At 46.3% G+C, this 21,681-nt stretch overlaps 1 protein-coding gene across 2 annotated transcripts in view; it reads right to left on the bottom strand.

Moving 5' to 3' along the window:
* The window catches only part of LOC133352944 (sodium-dependent neutral amino acid transporter B(0)AT1-like), a 136,246-nt gene that overhangs the window by 24,530 nt on the left and 90,035 nt on the right, over positions 1-21,681 (bottom strand). For both annotated transcript variants that reach the window (XM_061568950.1, XM_061568951.1), the window contains exons 7-9: positions 21,557-21,669; positions 16,427-16,555; positions 2,373-2,529 (exon numbers count right to left, since the gene is read on the bottom strand). In XM_061568950.1, coding sequence (XP_061424934.1) covers positions 2,373-2,529; positions 16,427-16,555; positions 21,557-21,669 — 399 coding nt within the window. The remainder of the gene's footprint in view (positions 1-2,372; positions 2,530-16,426; positions 16,556-21,556; positions 21,670-21,681) is intronic.

Raw genomic sequence — 21,681 nt, 5'->3', positions numbered from 1 at the left:
GCAAGGATTATTCAACATCGCTTTGCTAGGCACGCTGAGGAGAGGCTTGCAGAGCCCCAATGCGGTTTCAGGAAAGGGCGGTCCTGCACAGATGCCATATTTTCTGTCCGTTTGCTATAGTAGAGGTGTAGGGAATTCCAACAAGACCTACATCTCTGCTTTATTGACCTGGTCAAGGCCTATGATATCATCAGTAGGCCTGGGCTCTGGGTTGTTGTTCGTACTTTCAGAGTCCCTGACCCTCTGCTCACGATCATTAAGGACCTTCATGATGGTGAGTGGGTCCGGGTAAAACTACGTGGCCGGGAGTTGGAGTCATTCCCTGTACACCTTGGTGTGCGACAGGGATGTCCTTTGGCTCCAACATTATTTAACATCTATTTCGACCACGTAGTTCGTGAAGCCTTCAATGGCTGTACCCGAGGAATTTCCATCTGGTACAGATACAATGGGAGGCTGATCGATGCCCGGGTGCGGTCAAGGCATGGCTCCCTATTGCTCAACCATATTATGTATGCCGATGATCTGGTAATTGCTGCTCACTCAGAGGAGGAGTTGGAGGTGCTCCTGCTGAACCTGGAGCTTGTCACTCAGAGGTGGGGCCTTACCATCAGCCACACCAAAACTAAGCACCTGCCTGGGTATTTTGCAGAGGTGTGGACTCGAGTCATGTGACTTGGACTCGAGTCAGACTCGAGTCATGAATTTGATGACTTCAGACTCGACTCGGCAAAATGTACAAAGACTTGCAACTCGACTTGGACTTGCATAACAATGACTTTGTCCCACCTCTGAGGTGTGGACTCGAGTCATGTGACTTGGACTCGAGTCAGACTCGAGTCATGAATTTGATGACTTCAGACTCGACTCGGCAAAATGTACAAAGACTTGCAACTCGACTTGGACTTGCATAACAATGACTTTGTCCCACCTCTGGTATTTTGTACCATCGGAAACTCTGCCCCCACAACTCCCAATTGGTGATAGGGCAGTTGTGGAGAGAGTGGAGAGATTCCCATACCTATGTAGTGTGCTCATGACCGGCTCCGGTTTAATAGCAGAGGTCTCACTCCGAATCAGTCGAGCGGCATTATTTTTTCATCGGTTGCGTAACGCTGTGTGGAAGCTATCTCGTCTGTCGCTCCACACGAAGCTTCAGGTCTTCTCGGCCACAGTTATTCCCTCCCTTCTCTACGCTTGTGAAACGTAGACCCCCCCTAATGGAACATCTTCGCTGGTTATAAACATTTCGGCTGGCCTGCCTACGATCCATCCTGGGTTTAACCAGGCTGGATTGCGTGAGGAGCTCACAAATCCTTGAAAGATCTGAACAAAAGTCCCATCGGCTGAGCTCCTCCGGCAGTCAAGGCTGCGTTGGATGGGCCATGTAGCCCGCATGTCCAGCCACCGCATGCCTAAACAGCTTTTGTTCGGCCGGATCAAGGGGGCTAAACGTGCACAGCACGGGCTAGAGAAGAGATGGAGTGATGTGGTACAGGAGGATATGGAGCTGAGTGGACTTGCCAATGACTGGTACCAGCGGTGTCAAGATTGGCTTCTTTGGAGGAGGCTCGTGAAGGACGCTACTGAGCAGTTGGAGGCTGTCGCCCTCCAACAACAACGGAGGGCGGAGGAGCGACGCTCACAACAATGAGTGGAGCGCCGGGTGGCTAAAGCACAGCAATTTGGCACAGTAGGGGGCACAGATGGTGCATCAGCCAGTCGTCTCAGTCAGTTAACCCGTGGCAGCTGGGTCTGCCCCGTGATCTCCTGCCAGCGGCGTTCGACACTTCACGTGGCCTCAAGGTGCACATAGCCTGGCACAACTGTCGTGGTTGTTGTTGGTTGTTGCTTATGGACCGTGCCAAACCAGCCCAACATTCATAAAGAAACTCCTCCCATACAATTGAGATGTCAGGAAAGACCACAGTATAATAAGGTTGCATTACAAAGTCGCACTCATTACACACAAAGTGCTTGAAACAAATGAACCGGAATACCTTGCTGATCTCAAGGAGCATAAACCAACACGTGAACTCTGGTAATCCTCGCAGAGGGTTTTGGCTAACTATCGAACCAAGACGGGCACCGCATCATGCGCTTCTGCGGCCGTCTGGAATGCTCTTCCTTCCGATATTAGGAAGCCACTGGAGATATGCACTTTTAAATAATCTGGATTGAAAACTTAGTTTTTTAGAACTGCTTTTTCTGTTAAATTTGTTGTCCTTCCCCCACACCTCCAATTAACACAGTTGGCTATACGATAAAAGTTACAATATACTCACACGTGTAAGGTAACCAACTACCAGTATTTCTGTTCAACGTCCAGCTACCAGTGGAGCAAGAAGCTGAGCACAGAGAAGATACACTACCTGGTTGAGATTCTGCTGCAGGTTGCACGTCAGTATGCCGAGCGAGTGGACACGCTGAGGCCACGTGGAGTTGAGGGAGGCGAGGGCAACGTGGTAGGAGTCTCGCGTCACATTCCCCTCAGCCAGGTCAAACTCGTTGGTCAGCTTGAGGATGTTTCTGCCATGGACAAGATAAAAGATTGGCACAAAACTAAAAAGAGCACTAAAAAAATACCAGTGACGGTAATCCCTCATCTCCTGAAAACCGCCGTGGTTGGCAAAACTGCGCAGTTGGTGATACTCAACCCCGATGTGGGAAACGGGGGTGAGGGCAACCGTGGCCGTGGATGCACTCGTCAAAGCCTCACTAAGTTGCCCGTTCCTTCACTAAACACACGTAAAATACACAATGACATAATAAAAAAAAATAACATTATTAAAAACAATAAAATAATGTTCTTTACCTTTAAAACTGACGTGATGATGACATTGATGAGGATGAGGTACTGGGGAGGTTCTAATGGTAGACTCGTTAAGACCCTGTTAAGCATCCGACCCCACGAGGAAGCCCCTGTCAAGTACTCGCTTCTGCATGATTAAGGTCACAATTTTATGCAAATAAACAGTAAATTAAGGTCAAGAAACGTGGTATAATGCATAGCAATAGAACAAAGTCCACACACTACAACGGTCACTATGCAAGAGAGAGGGTTGGTGGTGGGAGTTGGGAGATGAGATGATGCACGGAGGGATCACCAATGCGGGTGATATGAAATTAAACTAAACAAATTTATATTTATCAGGTAAGGCCCACTGAGCTATGTAGCTCTTTTTCAGAAGCACCTGGCTATCACAAATTATAGCTCAACGAAGTGGCTTATAGTGTGGAAATTGATAGCAACCAAATACTCTCAAAGCATGTTCATAAATTTATGAGGAAAAAGCCGGAGAGCGCAGAAAAAAAATTCCACACGACCACAGGTAGAGACACACGCAAACTCCAAATATATACGCATCAGGGTTGGCATTGAATCGACGACCTCCTATATACCAGGTGAAGTAGTTAACATCTCGCTACCGCGGTGCCTGTTATTGTGCCAGATATGGGAAACTCTCCACTCTCTCCACAACTGCCCCATCACCGATTGAGAGTTGTGTGGGTGGAGTGTCCGATGGTACAAAATACCTAGGCAGGTGCTTAGTTTTGGTGGGGCTGATGGTAAGGCCCCACCTCTTAGTGACATGCTCCAGTCTCAGCAGCAGCGTCTCCAACTCCTCCTCTGAATGAGCAGCTTTTACCAAATCATCAGCATACGTAACATGGTTGACCAATAGGGAGCCATCCCTTGACCGCACCCGGGCATCGATCAGCACCAAATGGAAACTTCCCCGTTACAGCTATTGAAGGTTTCACAAACTACGCGGTCAAAATAGATGTTAAATAATGTGGGAGCCAGAGGACATCCCTGTCGTACCCCAAGGTGTACAGGGAATGGCTCTGACTCCCGGCCACGTAGTTTTACCCGGGCCCGCTCACCATCATGAAGGTCCATAATGATCGTGAGCAGAGGGTCAAGGACTCCGAAAGCACGAAGAACAACGCAGAGCCCAGGCCGACTGATGGTATCATAGGCCTTGACCAGGTCAATAAAGCAGAGATGTAGGTCTTTTTGGAATTCCCTACCTCTGCTGTAGCAGAAAATATGGCATCTGTGCAAGACCGCCCTTTCCTGAAACCGCATTGGGGCTCCGCAAGCCTCTCCTCAGCGCGCCTAGCAAGGTGATGTTGAATAATCCTTGCCGGGACCTTTCCCAGCACACTGAGAAGTGAGATGCCCCTGTAGTTGATACAGTCTGTGCGGTCCCCCTTCTTAAAGAGGGGGACCACCAGGGCATCCTTCCAATTCTGCGGAACCTGTGCAGTGGACCAGACTGTTGTTATGATGTCATGTAGGGCAGTCTGTTCACAAACGCCACCCTCCCTCAGCATTTCGCTTGGGAGATCATCTCTGCCCGGTGCCTTTCCTGGTCTCAGACTCTGGATCGCCTTCAGTACTTCCTCAACAGATGGCACCTCAGCCAGCCACTCACAGGGGGTGATTCTTCTTCCAATATTTGAGGCACCGCAGCCTCAGCAGGGTCATCCCCACTTTGTGCCATGATGTTTTCCTGGCTGAGGGATTTCCCCTCCCCCATGACCTCACAAAAATGCTCAGCAAATCTGCAAACCTGTTCCTGGGGGTCGGAGATTGGATCACCGTTTTTTCCCCTAATGATGGTAATAGGTGTGGCGCTGCAGGTAACTTTTTTGAGAGAGTTAAATATAATTTTGTGATCGTGGGCCACTGAGGCAGACTCCATCTCCTCAGCAACCCGCGACCACCACCCATCCTTGCAGCGCCTCACGGCTCTCCGAACCTCCGAGCGAAGGCTGCAGTAAGCCTCCTCATTCTCTGACGTGGGATGCTGTAGACGATTAGAGTGGGCCTATCGCTTTTTCTCAACCTTCCTGAACACCTCCTCTGTCAGCCAGGGTCTCTGGGGGTGTCTGGACTGCATACCCAAAGCAGCCATTGCAGCTGCATGAGTCACAGTCCTAAACCTCGCCCATTTACCCTCGACATCAGGAGGAGTGGGGGACGATGCCATCCCCAGCCGCAAGTGATGATGAAATTCTCGCTTGCAACTTTCATCAGCTAACTGAGACCAGGCCACCTTAGGTTGGAATGGGGTCTTAGGAATACACCTACCACCGGAGTGGAAGAATGGCAGGCGCATCTTACAGATGACTAGTCGATGGTCAGAGGACAGATCAGCTCCACGGTAGGTCCTGGTGTCAAGGACATGGGCTCGCATCCGCTGATCTGTCACTATGTAGTCCAGCAGATGTTCTTGCTTCGACCCGGCATATATCCATGATGTTGTGTGGATGCGCCAATACCAGAACAACGTGTTGGTAATTACAAGCCCATGGGCTGCACAAAAATCTAGCAGCACCTACCGTTTTTATTGAGCTAATCTGGCCCATGCCTTCCAATCACTCCAGACCAGGTGCCAGCATCATGACCAACTCGGGCATTGAAGTCACCCAACAAGATGACCCTATCCCGAGGGGCCACTTTAGCCAGCACCTGTGACAGGAGGTCATAGAAGGCATCTGACTCATCGGCCTTGCCTGCATCCCTCCATAGATGTTCGTCTTCGGTGGGGGCATAAGTAACCACGACCACCACTTCTTGCCTCTGGTTGATGGGAAGGCAAGCCCAAAGTTGCCTGGGGCTTACAGCTTCCCACACCTCACCGGCATGCTCCCACGCCCCCTTCATTCTTTTGTTCAGAAGAAGAGCCACACCCTGTTGTTTGGCAGTCTCCTGCCTCGAGTAGAGGACTGTCCACCCCTCATGGTGACAGGAGCCAGAGCCGGTCCACCGGACCTCCTGAATGCCACAGAGATCCAGGTGGTACTGGTCCAGCTCCCGACAGAGGAGTGGCAGCCTCTCCTCCGCAGTGAGTTATGGAACATTCCACGTGGCCATCCGTAGTGGCTTGTCGTTGTTTCTGGAGGAGCCCAGAGGGTAAAGATACCAATCTCCTGGCTCCGCCAGATGGGGTTTGGCCAGGAGACGTCATAGACTTACTCACACACATGGACACACACACATCGACTTACACACATATCGACTTACACACACATCGACTTACACACACACATATCGACTTACACACACATCGACTCACACACACACATTGTCTCACACACACACGTCTCACACACACATCGACTCACACACACACATCGACTCACACACACATCGACTCACACACACACATCGACTTACACACACATTTATACATCGACACACACACATCGACTTGCACACACACACAGCGACTCACACACACACACATCGACTTATACACATAAATGGACTTACGTGCACACATCGACTCACACACACAGACATCGACTTACACACACATCGACTTGCGCATACACATCAACTTACACACACACACACACATGGACTCACACACACATGAACTTACACACACATCGACTTATGCACACACATGGACTTACACACACAACCACATCGACTCTCACACACACACATTGACTGACATACCAACACATGGACTGACACACACATCGACTCACACACACATACATCGACCCACACACACATACATCGACCTGCACACACACAGACACAGCGACTCACACACGCACACACATCGACTTACACACACATCGACTTACACACACATATGGACTAACAAACACACATGGACTCACAGGCATACACATCGATGCACACACATCGACTGACACACATAGACTCACACACACACATCGACTCACACACACACTATAACTTTTATATTTACTAAGTTTTTTAATAATAGTTTTTTTTTATCTACGTGACTTTAGCGAAAGAAGCAAGGGAGAAGGGAAATGCACGCGTGTATAATAAGTAAGTAATTAAGAGCAAAGAAGAGGGTGTTCCGCCATTTTAGTGCAAATATTTGCCACGAGCAAAAGCGGCAAATAAATGAAAGTCAACTAATAATAAATCAACCTATCCTACCTGCAACTATGACCAGATGGGCACCAATCAAGCGTAATTTACATAACGACACTGCTCAACCCCCGTACTGAGGGGGCAAGTGTAAATATGTTTGAACAAAGACATAATAGCAATGTGTAGATTTATTGGTTTGCCCCTGTGCAGTAAGTGATATTACTTGGCTGCTTATGCCTCAAGAGTACAGAAAAAGGCTATTTTTCCGCTCAAACTTGTTTTTTTGTGAGCAGGACAGTGATATTTAGAAATATACCGATTTTCAAAGAGTGCATAAGTGTCATTCCCTCACACAAATACGTGGTCGCTAAAACAAAGTTTGTGGGGAATAATAGCCATGTGGTATATAACAATTTAAAAGTAGCACTTAGTACTCAGGGAGAAAAACCATGTTACTTTGGGTAACTATCATAAAACATTGGTTAATCCCTGTCATTAAATATTTCATAACAGGAATAGTAATGAGTAAACAGTCATGGTAATAAATGTTTGAAGGAAGCTGTAAATATGTGTGTTACGTTGCACAGTGTCCCCACGAATGAAAATTGCCCCCTCCCTCCAACCAAACGCGTATGACTTGGTAGGGGCGAGCATGCGCAGATACGTGCTTTGGCGTGCGTTCGAAGGCGCGATGTAATAAATAACCAAAACAGCACTAAATTGCGAATTAAACTACTTTAAAGGTGATGGATGCGAAATCGGAATAGCGCTGGCTCACGACGGGACTTATGGCATGTTACCTGGGTACTTTAAAAAAAATGGAAACCCCACGGTTCGCGAGCCAAATCGCTTGCAAGTGTCAGCCACACACAGACAGACAGACACACAAAAAATTACTTTTATAGGTTAGACTAGTGGTGAGTACCCGGCGTTGCCCGGGCGAAAAAAGCAGACACACATGGACTTACACACAGATTTCGACCCACACACATAGAAACACATCGACTTAGACGTACACACACACATATGGTTAAACCCAGGATGGATCGTTAGCAGGCCAGCCTAAATGTTTGTAACCGGAGAATGTTCCATTAGGGGGGTGCACGCTTCGTAAGCATAGAGAAGGGAGGGAATTACCGTGGCCGAGAAGACCTGGAGCTTCATGCGCAGTGAGAGACCAGGTAGCTTCCACACAGTGTAACGCAACCGATGAAAAGAGAATGGCACTCGACTGATTTGGAGTGAGACCTCTGCTGTTAAACCAGAGCTGGTCATGAGCACACTGGCCAGGTATGGGAATCTCTCTGATCTCTCCACAACTGCCGCATCACCAATTGTGAGTTGTGGGGGTGGATTGTCCCATGGTACAAAATACCCAGGCAGGTGCTTAGTTTTGGTGGGGCTGATGGTAAGGCCCCACCTCTTAGTGGCAAGCTCCAGGTTCAGCAGTAGTGAGCAGCAATCACCAGAGCATCGGCATACATAACATGGTTGAGCAATAGGGAGGCATCCCTTGACCGCACCCGGGCATCGATCAGCCTCCCATTGTATCTGTACCATATGGGAATTCCTCGGGTACAGCTGTAGGGGTGTTACGGGAGGGCAAACAAACACACAAGGGGTGTTTGCGCCCGCACACGTAAGGGTGTCTACATTCACGTCAGTAAGGGTTAGCCCTGGGGGGCTGGGGTGGCGCTGCGATCCCGCAGAGCCCCAACCCTCGGGAGGGAATTACTATATAAGGCGGGGAGCCGGTGGGCTCGGGGTCGAGTATCACAGCTTAACCAGTGAAGAGCGAAGACCAGCAGGGTAGGCCCTGGGACTCCCCTGGCTCGCTGTCCTTCTAAGGACCGACCAGGGCAAGCCAGTGGCGCGGCTCTGAGAGCCCAGAGCAGATGCTCTTGTAAGAGCCGGTCTGGTTGGCTAAGGGTGCCGAGATCGAGCTTGGCCAGAGCTGGATCAGCTAGCCTCCCCTAGCTCTCTAGTGGAGGACCTGAAAGCAGACTAGCCGGGCTAACGCTAGGGGTGTCTCTCTGTTAGATGGGTGAAGGGGCCGTTACCCCTTCAAGTATTGTGATATGCCCTTTGGTTGAATAAATAAGTGTGCCTCCGACTACGTCGTCTCCGTCTCACTGAGAACCCACTACACAGCCATTGAAGGCTTCACGAACTACATGGTCAAAAGATATGTTAGATAATATGGAGCCAGAGGACATCCCTGTCACACCCCAAGGTGTAGAGGGAATGGCGCTGACTGACGGCCACGTAGTTTGACGCGGGGCCACTCACCATCATGAAGGTCCTTAAAGATCGTGAGCAAAGTGTGAGGGACTCAGAAAGCATGAAGAACAACCCAGAGGCCAGGTCTACTGATGGTATCATAGGCCTTGAGGTCAATAAAGCACATACATACATTCACTCACACGCACACATGGACCTACAGACACGCAAAGAAATGGACTTACACTGACTGACATGGAGCCATGCACACAAAGCGACTAACACAGACGCCCATAGACTGACACACACAGACATATCGACTCACACACACAAACACATGGACTTACACACACACACATATGGACTCACACACGCATAGACATGCAATTTAGATACACACACATGGAGTTACACACACATATATCGACGTACACACATACAGCGACTCACACACACACATCGACTCACACACAGACATAGGTGGACTCATCTTCTTGGTTCTTTCGGTAAAGTCACGTAGAAGGGAAGTAATAAAATAATAAAAATAAAACATAATAAAACAATTCTCACGACGTTTCGGCCACAACGCAAGCAGCCGTCCTCAGGTGAAGAATGAGACAATGCCAAGCTAGGAGCTTATATATAAGCTGCGTTGGAGGTGGAAGAAAGAGCGCCTTAACACAAGAATGTGCATATGAAGAGGAATTTAGCATATACATGGAAAATGCGTAGGAGGTGGGCGGGGGGGTTTCAAAGTCATATTATGCCCATGCATTATGCAGGATCAACAGCACCAAGGGGGGGTGCAGGGATTAGCAGTAACAAAGGAAAGGAATGTTAATGATATGTAGCTGCAGTTACTCAACAACCACGTAGAAAACTAAAGTATAAACTACATAAAAAAATAAAGTATAAATTGCATAGCACCATCAGTATACTTACTATACTCTACACTAAGCTGAGTTACTAACAGCAAGTAAAACATTACAATTCTACGTCGTAAAAATTATATAATATGCTTCCATCTAAACTTTATTCTATTGTATCACACGAGCATATGCCGTACTATATACTGCCAACATTAAATTATATACTGTATTGCTGTAAACCAACCTATACCTTATACATTTAATATAACACTATGTATTATTCTACCCACCCTAATGTGTGTCGAAATGGTTTATTACGTCCTTCCAATGATTGCTAAGCCAGAATCAATGATGAACTTGGTTCATCAAGGACTGAATGCTGGGGTACCCCCCCTGGTGAGACACTGCTTAACCAATACATACTTCACCTGGAATGGAACCTTCTACAAGCAAATTGAGGGCACCCCAATGGGCTCCCCCCTATCTCCGGTTGTAGCCAACATCTTCATGGAGAAATTTGAGACGGACGCCATCCAGACTGCCACTCTACGCCCGACCTTATGGAAGAGGTACGTAGACGACACTTTTGTCATCTGGCCACATGGCCGGCCTGCTCTAGACCAATTTCTCGACCACATCAATTCCATACACCCAGCCATCAGATTCACCATGGAAGTCGAAAATGATGGCAAGCTACCCTTTTTTGATGTCCTAATCAAAAGGAGACCTGATGGTTCAATGAGCCACTCTGTCTACACGAAAGCCACCCACACGGATGCTTATCTAAAACCGGATTCCCACCACCATCCATCCCAGAAGAATTCCCTCATCAAGACTCTATATCATAGAGCCCAATGCATCTCCGACCATGAACACATTTCCAGTGAACTCAAACACATACGCCAAGCTCTTAAGGCTAATGGTTACTCCGACTACACAATCCGCAAAGCCATCACTCCAACCATCAAGAAGGATCCTGTTGAGGAGCCTTTCAAGACCATCACCTTACCCTACATTGCTGGGGTCACAAAAAAGATCTCCAAAATCCTGATTAAACACAAGATCCAGGTCCGATTCAACACAGTACATAAAATCCGTGATCTGGTACCGTCTGTAAAAGATGTGGTTCCAGACATACAGTACCCTGGCGTCTACAAACTAAGTTGCCTCTGTGGTAGCAGTTACATTGGGGAAACCAAACGACATGTCTCGGACCGCATCCGTGAACATAAAGCTGACCTGAAACACGGTAGGACAAACACCTCAGCCGTGGCAGATCACTGTTACAACTCAGTGGGCTCACATGATATTGACTTCTCCAAGACAGAGGTTCTCTGCAAGCCATCTGGCTATCATGAGAGATTCGTTCATGAGGCGATCCACATATACAAACACAGAGACAATTTTAACCGAGAAGATGGATTCTGGCTTAGCAATCATTGGAAGGACGTAATAAACCATTTCGACACACATTAGGGTGGGTAGAATAATACATAGTGTTATATTAAATGTATAAGGTATAGGTTGGTTTACAGCAATACAGTATATAATTTAATGTTGGCAGTATATAGTACGGTATATGCTCGTGTGATACAATAGAATAAAGTTTAGATGGAAGCATATTATATAATTTTTACGACGTAGAATTGTAATGTATTACTTGCTGTTAGTAACTCAGCTTAGTGTAGAGTATAGTAAGTTTACTGATGGTGCTATGCAATTTATACTTTATTTTTTTATGTAGTTTATACTTTAGTTTTCTACGTGGTTGTTGAGTAACTGCAGCTACATATCATTAACATTCCTTTCCTTTGTTACTGCTAATCCCTGCACCCCCCCTTGGTGCTGTTGATCCTGCATAATGCATGGGCATAATATGACTTTGAAAACCCCCCGCCCACCTCCTACGCATTTACCATGTATATGCTAAATTCCTCTTCATATGCACATTCTTTTGTTAAGGCGCTCTTTCTTCCACCTCCAACGCAGCTTATATATAAGCTCCTAGCTTGGCATTGTCTCATTCTTCACCTGAGGACGGCTGCTTGCGTTGTGGCCGAAACGTCGTGAGAATTGTTTTATTATGTTTTATTTTTATTATTTTATTACTTCCCTTCTACGTGACTTTACCGAAAGAACCAAGAAGATGAATCCCTGCAGTCACGAAAGCTTTAAATCGAAATAGGTGGACTCACACACACATTGACGTAAACACACATGTACTTCCACACACACATATCGACTAAGACACACCCACATGGACTTACACACACATAGACATATGGAGTGTGACACACAGACATCCACTTTAGATACACACACATGGATGAACACACACACATCGACTGACACATAGACACACAAACGCACATTGACTTACACACTGAGATGGAGCCATGCACACACATCCACTCACACACACGCATTAACTTAGACACACACACATCGAGTGAAACACACACGTATGGACTTACACACACATGTGGACTAACACACACAGCGACTGATACGCACACAAATGGACTGACACACACACAAACACTTGTACGTACACACACACACATGGGGCGTTGTCCGTTTGAAAAAGACAGACACACACATGGACTTACACACAGACATCGACCCACACACGTAGAAACCCATCGACTTACACGCACACAAACACATATGGACTCACACACACAGACATCCACTTTAGGGACACACATGTAGTTTCTGCATACGAACATTATAATTGTAATATTAGGCAACTTATTAGTTTCATAATAGTAAACAATAAACCTCAGTTCTTAGCGAAAGATGCAATAAAAGTGAACTTTACATTGGCGTGGTGACACCTCGTCCCGAGCAGAGCCTGCGGCCTCGCCTAGATTGGCAAGCCGGAGGAGGTGAGACATTGCCAGGCTGCGGGCTGGGCTGCTACCCCCCCCACCATGCCCCCGCCCGAGGCAGAATAATACTATGTAAGCGCTTTAATAATCTTAAATTAATATCTAAGAACTTTATAGCAGTAACTGCACGCATTGGGGTGGGGGTGGGGGGAAGAGGACATCACACTGTGAAGAGAAATCGGCAGCGTGATGTGTATATTTATTCCATGTAAAACGCGTAAAATAAAATGTCCCCCGTGAGCTGTAGTGAACGCGCATCACTTGGCAGGGTCCGCCCCCCCCCAGGCAATTGTCGTGAGTTGATACGGTCGATGTCGCGCAAGAAGTAAATAATTAAAATAAGAATGCCACTAAATTGTTAATTAAACGACTTAAATGTTTAGGGACGTATTCCCACCGCGGGGCTTGGGGCGTACAGGCTGGCAAAATTTACCGGTCTAAAACCCCACCGTCCGAGAGCCAAATCCCCCGCGAGCGCGCGCGGAGACTTTTTATATATAATAAAAGAAGAAAGATTAACCCCTCCTGCCTGGGTTCTTCGCGTTTGGTAGGCGCACAGTGATGACATCACCTTACTCGATGTAAGACTGGAAACGGCAAAACTTCTTCACAATTCTAACATGTGCCTCACGATGCTGGTTGTTGTAATTACCAGCATCATTAACTCAAATGGTAAATATTGTTTGTGGGTTTTGTCTACATAATGCCACCTGATTGGCTGTGTCGAGTGGAGGTGGGTTTACGACACATCTATATATATAAAATCGCGAATCTGTCTGTCTGTCTGTGTGTGTGTGTGTCCCCGGACCATACGCACTTTCATTGGACGCCGGTTGCCCCTGCCAACGGCTAGCGACGCCTTCGCCGCTTTCATTGGACGGCGGTTGCCCCTAGCAACGGCTAGCGACGCCTTAGCCGCGGCATGCAGTATCATTGGACGGCGGTTGCCCCTGCCAACGGGTAGCCACGCCTTCGCCGCTTTTATTGGACGGCGGTTGCCCCTGGCAACGGCTAGCGACGCCTTAGCCGCGGCATGCAGTATCATTGGACGGCGGTTGCCCCTGCCAACGGGTAGCCACGCCTTCGCTGCTTTCAATGGACGGCGGTTGCCCCTGGCAACGGGTAGCCACGCCTTCCCAGCAGCGGGGTGGACGCCATGTTTTTTATTCCCGTTAAAAATAGGCGCACGCATTAACACGCGACTCTGACGTAAATTCATCAAAGTTTCACGTCCTATTCACTCCCCCCCCCACCACAATGTGTGCAATTACTATTATAGGGTCGGTAGATAATACAATTATAGCGATTAGACAGTTGGATTAGCCATGTTTGTTTGTTGTAGTACAGAGTTAGCCTCATAACTTTCATCTAAATTGTCTTATGTTTGTTATTCTTTGACTTGCATCCCACTGCGATTTTTGCACACAGCGTTGAAATACGCAGTTTTTTCCTGGAAGACTGCTGTTTTTTCCTCCAATTTTCTATTGCGTCTAATCACTTTTAGATGTTTCGTGTCCTTTTTTTATTTGTTGCGGTTGTACCCCAGTCAAGAGCCGCATGACTCTCAGTGTTATCTATATAGATAAAAAGGAAATTTGTGAATGTGTGTCTGTTAAAAATGTTTAACGTACTTCCCCACATGCAACACACTTCAAATTTGCCATGTGGGTACCTTAATAAGTGTACACCATGCTAAAATTCCAAAAATATACTTTTTTTTTATTTGGGGTGGGGCGAGCGCAATAATGCATATATTTTGCACGGCAAGTGAGCTGTCACGTCTCATCTCTGTCATGTCAGCCGCGCATGTGGAAGCGTAACGCAGTGTGCCTGCTCATGTCACCACCCCCCACAAACCCTCCGCGACGTGGGTACAGTGCCATACAAATGTCTTCCAGGTCTAAGGCGTTGTTTGCAAAGCATTGCTTTATTATTTCAGTCGTTTACTGCCGTACGCACCCTGAAAGTTGTGTGTGTCTGCTGCAAGCGCGTGTATGTGTACCTATGGACGCGTGCGCGTGTGTGTGTGGGGGGGGAGTGGAACCCGGCGACCCAAATTCGATTCCCGCTCATGGCCACCACCGGTGAGCATTATTTTAACCGCTCCTGGGCCTCCCCTAGGGCGACTCAGCCTCAAACGAGTAACTGGTGTGGTGTGTGAACATCGCCACTGGGAAGACAAAGGCGGCCGGGCGTGGTGAATCCAAGACCCGGGCGAAGCCGGGTAGTAAAGCTAGTTTCCATATATGCGATCTAACACAAAACAACTTTAACGTGAACAGGGAGAGGGGATAATAGATTTTAATCAATGACTACAACCTACATTTTTTTTACTTTTACCAGGTGAGGCCCAGTGTAGCTGTTTTTCAGAAGCCACCTGGTTATCACAACTGACAGCTCAACGAAGCGGCTTATTACGTGGAAATTTATAGCAGTGTAGTGTCGTGTAGAATCACTCAGTCAGACACGTTGTTCCAAGTCACCTGTCTTAACTTTGGAGCTTTCACCTGCTTACACTTTATTATTACACTTTATTTATTTATTACACTTTATTACTCCTATCTCTGTCTATACGGTCACTTTGTTAACCAACTTCCCCTATCTTCTTTACACCTCGCTGACCTGCCTGCGGCAGCTCTTCCTCTCAGCAGCTCCGTGTGCAGTGCGCACCGCGTATTTTACCACACTACAGCAGTAACTAAATATTCCAAACGCGTGACGTTGATACTAAATGTGGAGGGAAAAACTGGAGGACCCGGAAAAAAATCCACCATGACCACGGGGAAAGAGAGATACACGCAGATTCCACAGACACAACAGGCATCGTCAGGGTCGGGATCGAACCCACGACTTCCTGTATACCAGGTGTGATAGTTAACATCTTACCACCGCAGCTACTATGATCACCCGGTCCGTAACAAGGTGAGACTACTGTACCTCACTGACGATGTAGTAGCAATTACCAAGGCATTGTTCGTGATCGCATGGGTGTTCAACACGAGGTTCTAGATTGAAAACTAATTTATTTAGAACTGTTTTCTGTTCAATTTGTTGTCCTTCCCCCGCACCTCCGACTATCACGGTTGGCTATGTACGGTGCGAAAAAAGTTAAACATAAACACACATACAAGGGTAATCAGGATGTTGTCTACAGCAAGAGATACAAACCTGGACTCTTGGCGTACAAGTAACATTGCTCCAGTGTTGTCAGCATCACATACACATTCACATTTCGCGAGATTTGGTGAGAGAGGTGTTTCATTGTATTCTGCTTTGATGTTAATTAAATACCCTCCTGAAAATTGTCATCTCCTTCGGTGGCCAATCTTGTCACCAATACAAAAAACAAGCTACTCAGCCTCACTACAAATTTTCCCAGTGACTTCCATTTCCCCTGTACCGTATGTTGACCTTCTTTCGCACCGTACGTAGCCAACTGCGCTAATTAGATGTGCTGGGGAAAGGGAACAAATGATCACCGACACCTTTGAGAAAGGACAGGCATGATCACAGAGGGACTCAGAGAGAGTTATTCTCAACATCACGCGATCAGAGAGACCGGGGGCAGGTACCCGTCCAGGCATCCGGTGAAAGCCGTCGTGGCCTTGAAGCCCAGGATGCTGAAGATGGGAATGGAGGCGAATAGCGATGTGGCGCTGTTGATGCACGCGATGGTCACAGCATCCCTCTCGCAGTCGTTTCTGTCCCACAAAGACGAGGGACAGGAACGGGGGTGAGCATTGCACCTGGGACTTGCACATCCGACGTTTGATTCAAATGTGAAACAGGTGAGTGAAAAAAAACCTCACCACGACAGAGGAAAGCAAAGAAACGTTCTACTCTGTAAATTTGTAAAGCATTAACTCTGTAATGCTGTACCTCTATGACGCTGTAACTCTGTAACGCTGTAACGACATAACTGTAACGTTGAAAATCTGTATCGCTCTAGCTCTGTGAGGCTGTAACTGTGTAACGCTGTAAGGTTGTAACTCTGTAACGCAGCAACTCTGTTAATGCTGTAACTCTCTAACACTATAATGCTGTAACTCTATGACGTTGTAATTCTGTAACGTCGTAACTCTGTAACTCTGAAACGCTGTAACTCTGTAATGCTGTAACTCTAACGCTTTAACGCTGTAACTCTATAACGCTGTAATTCTGTAATGTTGTAACGCTGTAACACTGTAACGCCGTAACTTTTAAATGCTGTAACTTTGTTTTGCTGTAACTCTCTAACGCTGTAACTCTCGAACGCTGTAACTTTGTAATGATGTAACTCTGTAACGCTGTAACTCTGTAATGCTGCAAATTTGTAATGGTCTAACTCTGTAACGCTGTAACTCTGTAATTCTGTAACTCTGTAACGTTGCAACTCTGTAAGGCTGTACTTTTGTAAGGTTGTAACTCTTTAATGCTGTAACTGTAACTATGTAACTCTGTAAGGTTGTAACGCTGTAACTCCGTAATGCTGTAACGCTGTAATTCTGTAACGCTGTAACTCTCAAACACTAACACTGTAACTCTGTAACCAGGCTACAGTCTAGATTATAGACTGCCAGTACACTCACCAGCTTAATAACCATTGCTACAGTCTACATTATAGACTGCCAGTACACTCACCAAACGTAATAACCAGGCTACAGTCCACATTATAGACTGCCAGTACACTCACTCCGATGAAGAACCAGGCTACAGTCTACATTAGTGGGTTTTTTAATTCTTATTTTTATTTGTATTATTTTTTATTAACTTTATTTTTATTATAATTTTTCTATCTACGTGACTTTACCGAAAGAACCAAAGAATATGAATTCCTGCAGTTACAGAAGTTTTAAGACAAAATTTAACCGCCTCTACGGGGAGGGTTTCCACATAACCATAATATATTTTAACAAACTCCGAGACAAGAAAGCTCATCTGATCGAGTCACTCACATTTCTGAAGAGATTCCGCGACTCTAAGTTAATACCAATCTCATTTACACTGACTTCTGCTGCCGTCACATCTTCCAATGCCCAACGAATTTTGTTCAGGGCTAGCTTGGCCCTGATCTCAGAGATAATTAGACTGCTCCGACTGAACTAGATCATGTAGATGTAGGGATGTCAGGGGAAGGATTCCCACCAATAGGAGGGTTAGTGGGAGGGGTGATCGAGGGGATATAAGGGGAGAACAGGCGGGAAGAGGGGGCCTTTGGCGGGAACGAGATTGGGACGGCTGGGGACAGGTGTGGATGGGAGAAAAGGATTAAAAGACGAAACCCCTGCAATCTTGTGTCGGCTCTCCTTTACATAGACAAGGCACTCTTGATATAACACTTAACATTGACAGAAAAAATGCCTACATTTGATTGGGAACATGTAGATAACATGACTGCTTCATCATCTGCTACAATGTCAGCTAAATGTAAAGATAACCTGATTTCCATGTTCAACTTCCTTTCCAAGAAGAAACCAGATCATCATGTTAAAAAGTTATACGTTGACAAGGTTGTTATTAATCTGAGTAATAGTCCATTTTCCAATAGTCTAAAGTCAGTTTTGGCTAAAGGGTTGAACTTCGCAGTGGATGACATTATTGCCCATGTCGATGTAGCTCTTAAGGGTGTGGGACACATCCCTGCAGACGTGACAAGAATTTGAAATAGCTGCAACCCTCAAAAGCGCTAAGATAACAGTCAGTAACATCAGCAAGGATGAGCATTTTGCATTATTTAAATTGAAAAAGAGGGATAAGATCGTCATCCTCTCAACCGACAAGGGAAATGCCACGGTCATGGCCAAAACCGTGTACAATAACAAAGTTAAGGACCTACTTAATGATGGTAGCTACACAAAAATTAAAAGAGATCCAACCGACAGCCTCGTTACAAAAACGAACCGTATAATCACTGATTCAGCTTCATTAATTGAACAGACCAAACGGTTTTCCTTAAAACCTTCTGCTGCTAGAACACCCAGATTATATAGCATGCCAAAAATCCATAAAGAAGGTACACCCCTTCGTCCCATCGTCTCCACCATTGGCTCACCCACCTATAAACTGGCCCGATATCTATCTGAGACCTTGCAGCCATTCACTGGTAAGACAATCTCTTCTGTACTTAACTCAGCTCACCTGGTATCATCAATTAAAGACATATCACTGTCCCCAGGTGATTTTCTCGTTAATTTAGATGTAGTTTCCTTATTCACCAAGGTTCCTGTGCCCGATACCATTGCAATCAATGAAAATTTGGTCCAACAAGGATTGAATGCTGATGTACCGGCCCTGGTGAGACACTGCCTCACCAATACATACTTCACCTGGAATGGAACATTATACAAACAAACTGAAGGCACCCCAATGGGTTATCCCTTATCTCTGGTTGTAGACAATATTTTAATGGAAAATTTTGAGACGGACGCCATCCAGGCACCCACTCTACGCCCGTCGTTGTGGAAGAGGTACGTGGATGACACGTTTGTCATCTGGCCAAGCGGCTCTGAACCAATTCCTCAACCACATAAATTCCATACACCCAGTCATCAAATTCACCATGGAGGTAGAAAAAAATGGCATGCTACCTTTCTTGGATATCCTAATCAAAAAGAGACCTGTCTACAGGAAAGTAACCCATACTGACGCCTACCTAAAACCTGATTCCCACCACCATCCATCCAAGAATTATTCCCTCATCAAAACGCTACACCAAAGAGCTAAATGTATCTCCGACCATGAACACCTAACCAGTGAACTCAAACACGTATACCAAGCTCTCAAGGCGAATGGATATTCTGACTACACAATCTGCAAAGCCATTACCCCAACCGTGAGGAAGGAGCCATCTGAGGATACAATCAAAACCATCACCTTGCCATACATAGCAGGGGTAACTAAAATATTTCCAAAATCATGAACACAAGATCCAGGTCCGAATTAACACAGTACGTAAAATTTGTGATGATCCCATCTGTGAAGGACAAGATTCCTGACATGCAATATCCCGGTGTCTACAAACTAAACTGTATCTGCGGCAGTAGTTACATTTGGGAAACTAAGCGACATGTTCGTGAGCATAAGGCAGATTTGAAACAAGGTAGGATCAATACTTCTGCCGTGGCTGATCATTATTTTAATGCGGCTGGCTAACGCGAAATTGATTTCTCTAAGACGATGGTACTTTGCAAGCCTACTGGCTATCAACAAAGATTGGTTCATGAAGCCATCCATATATACAGACACAATTTCAACCGAGAGGATGGTTATAAGCTCAGCAATCATTGAAAAGATGTCATCAACCACTTTGGGTCATGACTTGATTTGTGTTTTCTTGTCAACCTCCACCGTCAGCAGTGTGGGTGTGTGGAGCAAGGTGCAATGGTTGCCTGGCAGCCCTTTGATTGGTGTAGACCTACTCGTTTTCTCCTACATTAACATTAGCTGCCCAGCCCATGCTGCTGACACATTTGGGCTACGCCTATCTCTAAACATTTATAAACAGTCTGCCTTTAGAGGCTAACCCCCCTTTTCCTGATGACTGCTTGTGTTGCGATCGAAACGTCGTGGTTTTTGTTTTTATTCATATTTTATCTTTATTACTGAAACAACCATGAAAAAGTCTACATTATAGACTGCGAGTGCGCTCACTCAGTTTAATAACCATTGCTACAGTCTACATTATAGACTGCCAGTACTCACCAAGGTTAAGAACCAGGCTACAGTCTACATTATAGAGTGCCAGTACACTCACTAAAACTTAGTAACCAGGCTACAGTCCACGTTATAGACTGCCAGTACACTCACTCCGATTAAGAACCAGGCTACAGTCTACATTAGTGTTTTTTTGTTTTTATTTTTTTTATTCACTTCATTTTTATTATCTTTCTATCTACGTGAATTTACCGAAATAACCAAAGAATCTGTATTGCTGTAACACTGTAATTCAAAAACTCTGTAAAACTTGAACGCTGTAACTCTGAAGTCCCCTCCCTCCAGGATTCGCTCTCATGAATAAAGGGAGAGAGATGACGACTGAGCGGCATCAGGAGGAGGATCCACATGCGGGAAGGAAGGCAGCAGCAGTCATGCAGTTAGGAGCCAACGACCAACCTTTGCCCAAGCTGTGACATCCTATACATATGAAGGTGTTATCGAACAACCCTTTCCTGGTCTGATGATGTACGTGTACATAATCATCTAAACGAAACCAGAAAATAAACATTAATACAAATGAACTTTATCGGTACCAAGTCTCCCATAAGGCCATGCGGGAGGACGTGTGGCACAGTTTGGCGCCAGCCATAGTAGAGTGTGCCCGTCGTGTCGCTACAGTTCTCTGCTCTGAGTACGCTGTATTTAAAATAACGACACTACGCCTCTAATTTTAATATAACTGCTTTTTGTTTTTAGATTGTTGTCCGTCCCGCACCTTCGATTAGCATGGTTGGCTACGTACGGTGTGAATGAAGTTTAACATATGTACATGCAACATATATATGTATCTAGGAGAGTTTGTGTCTCCTGTGTGAGACCACGTGACATCGTGCAACTCTGTGGATCTCCTGTGTCTCCTGTGTGAGTCTACGGGTCTCACTGCGAGCCTTTATGAGAGTGTGAGTCTCTGAGCAACTCTGTCGGTCTCCCGGGGTGAGTGTTCGAGTCTCTGAGAGAGTCTGTGGGGGTCTCAGTGCGAGGCTGTGGGTCTGTATGTGAGCCTGCACTCTATGGGGTTGTAGCTGGAGAACGCCATCATTCCTCCAAAGCCGAGACCCAGGGAGTAGAATATCTGTGTGCTCGCATCCAGCCAGACGCGTGGGTTCTTCAGAACCTCCAACTAAGGGAGAGA

Source organism: Lethenteron reissneri, chromosome 42 (genome assembly GCF_015708825.2).
Source record: "Lethenteron reissneri isolate LAM-NWPU_2019-01 chromosome 42, ASM1570882v1, whole genome shotgun sequence".
Classification (NCBI taxonomy): Eukaryota; Metazoa; Chordata; class Hyperoartia; order Petromyzontiformes; family Petromyzontidae; genus Lethenteron; species Lethenteron reissneri.
This window is presented reverse-complemented; position numbering and strand designations above follow the sequence as displayed.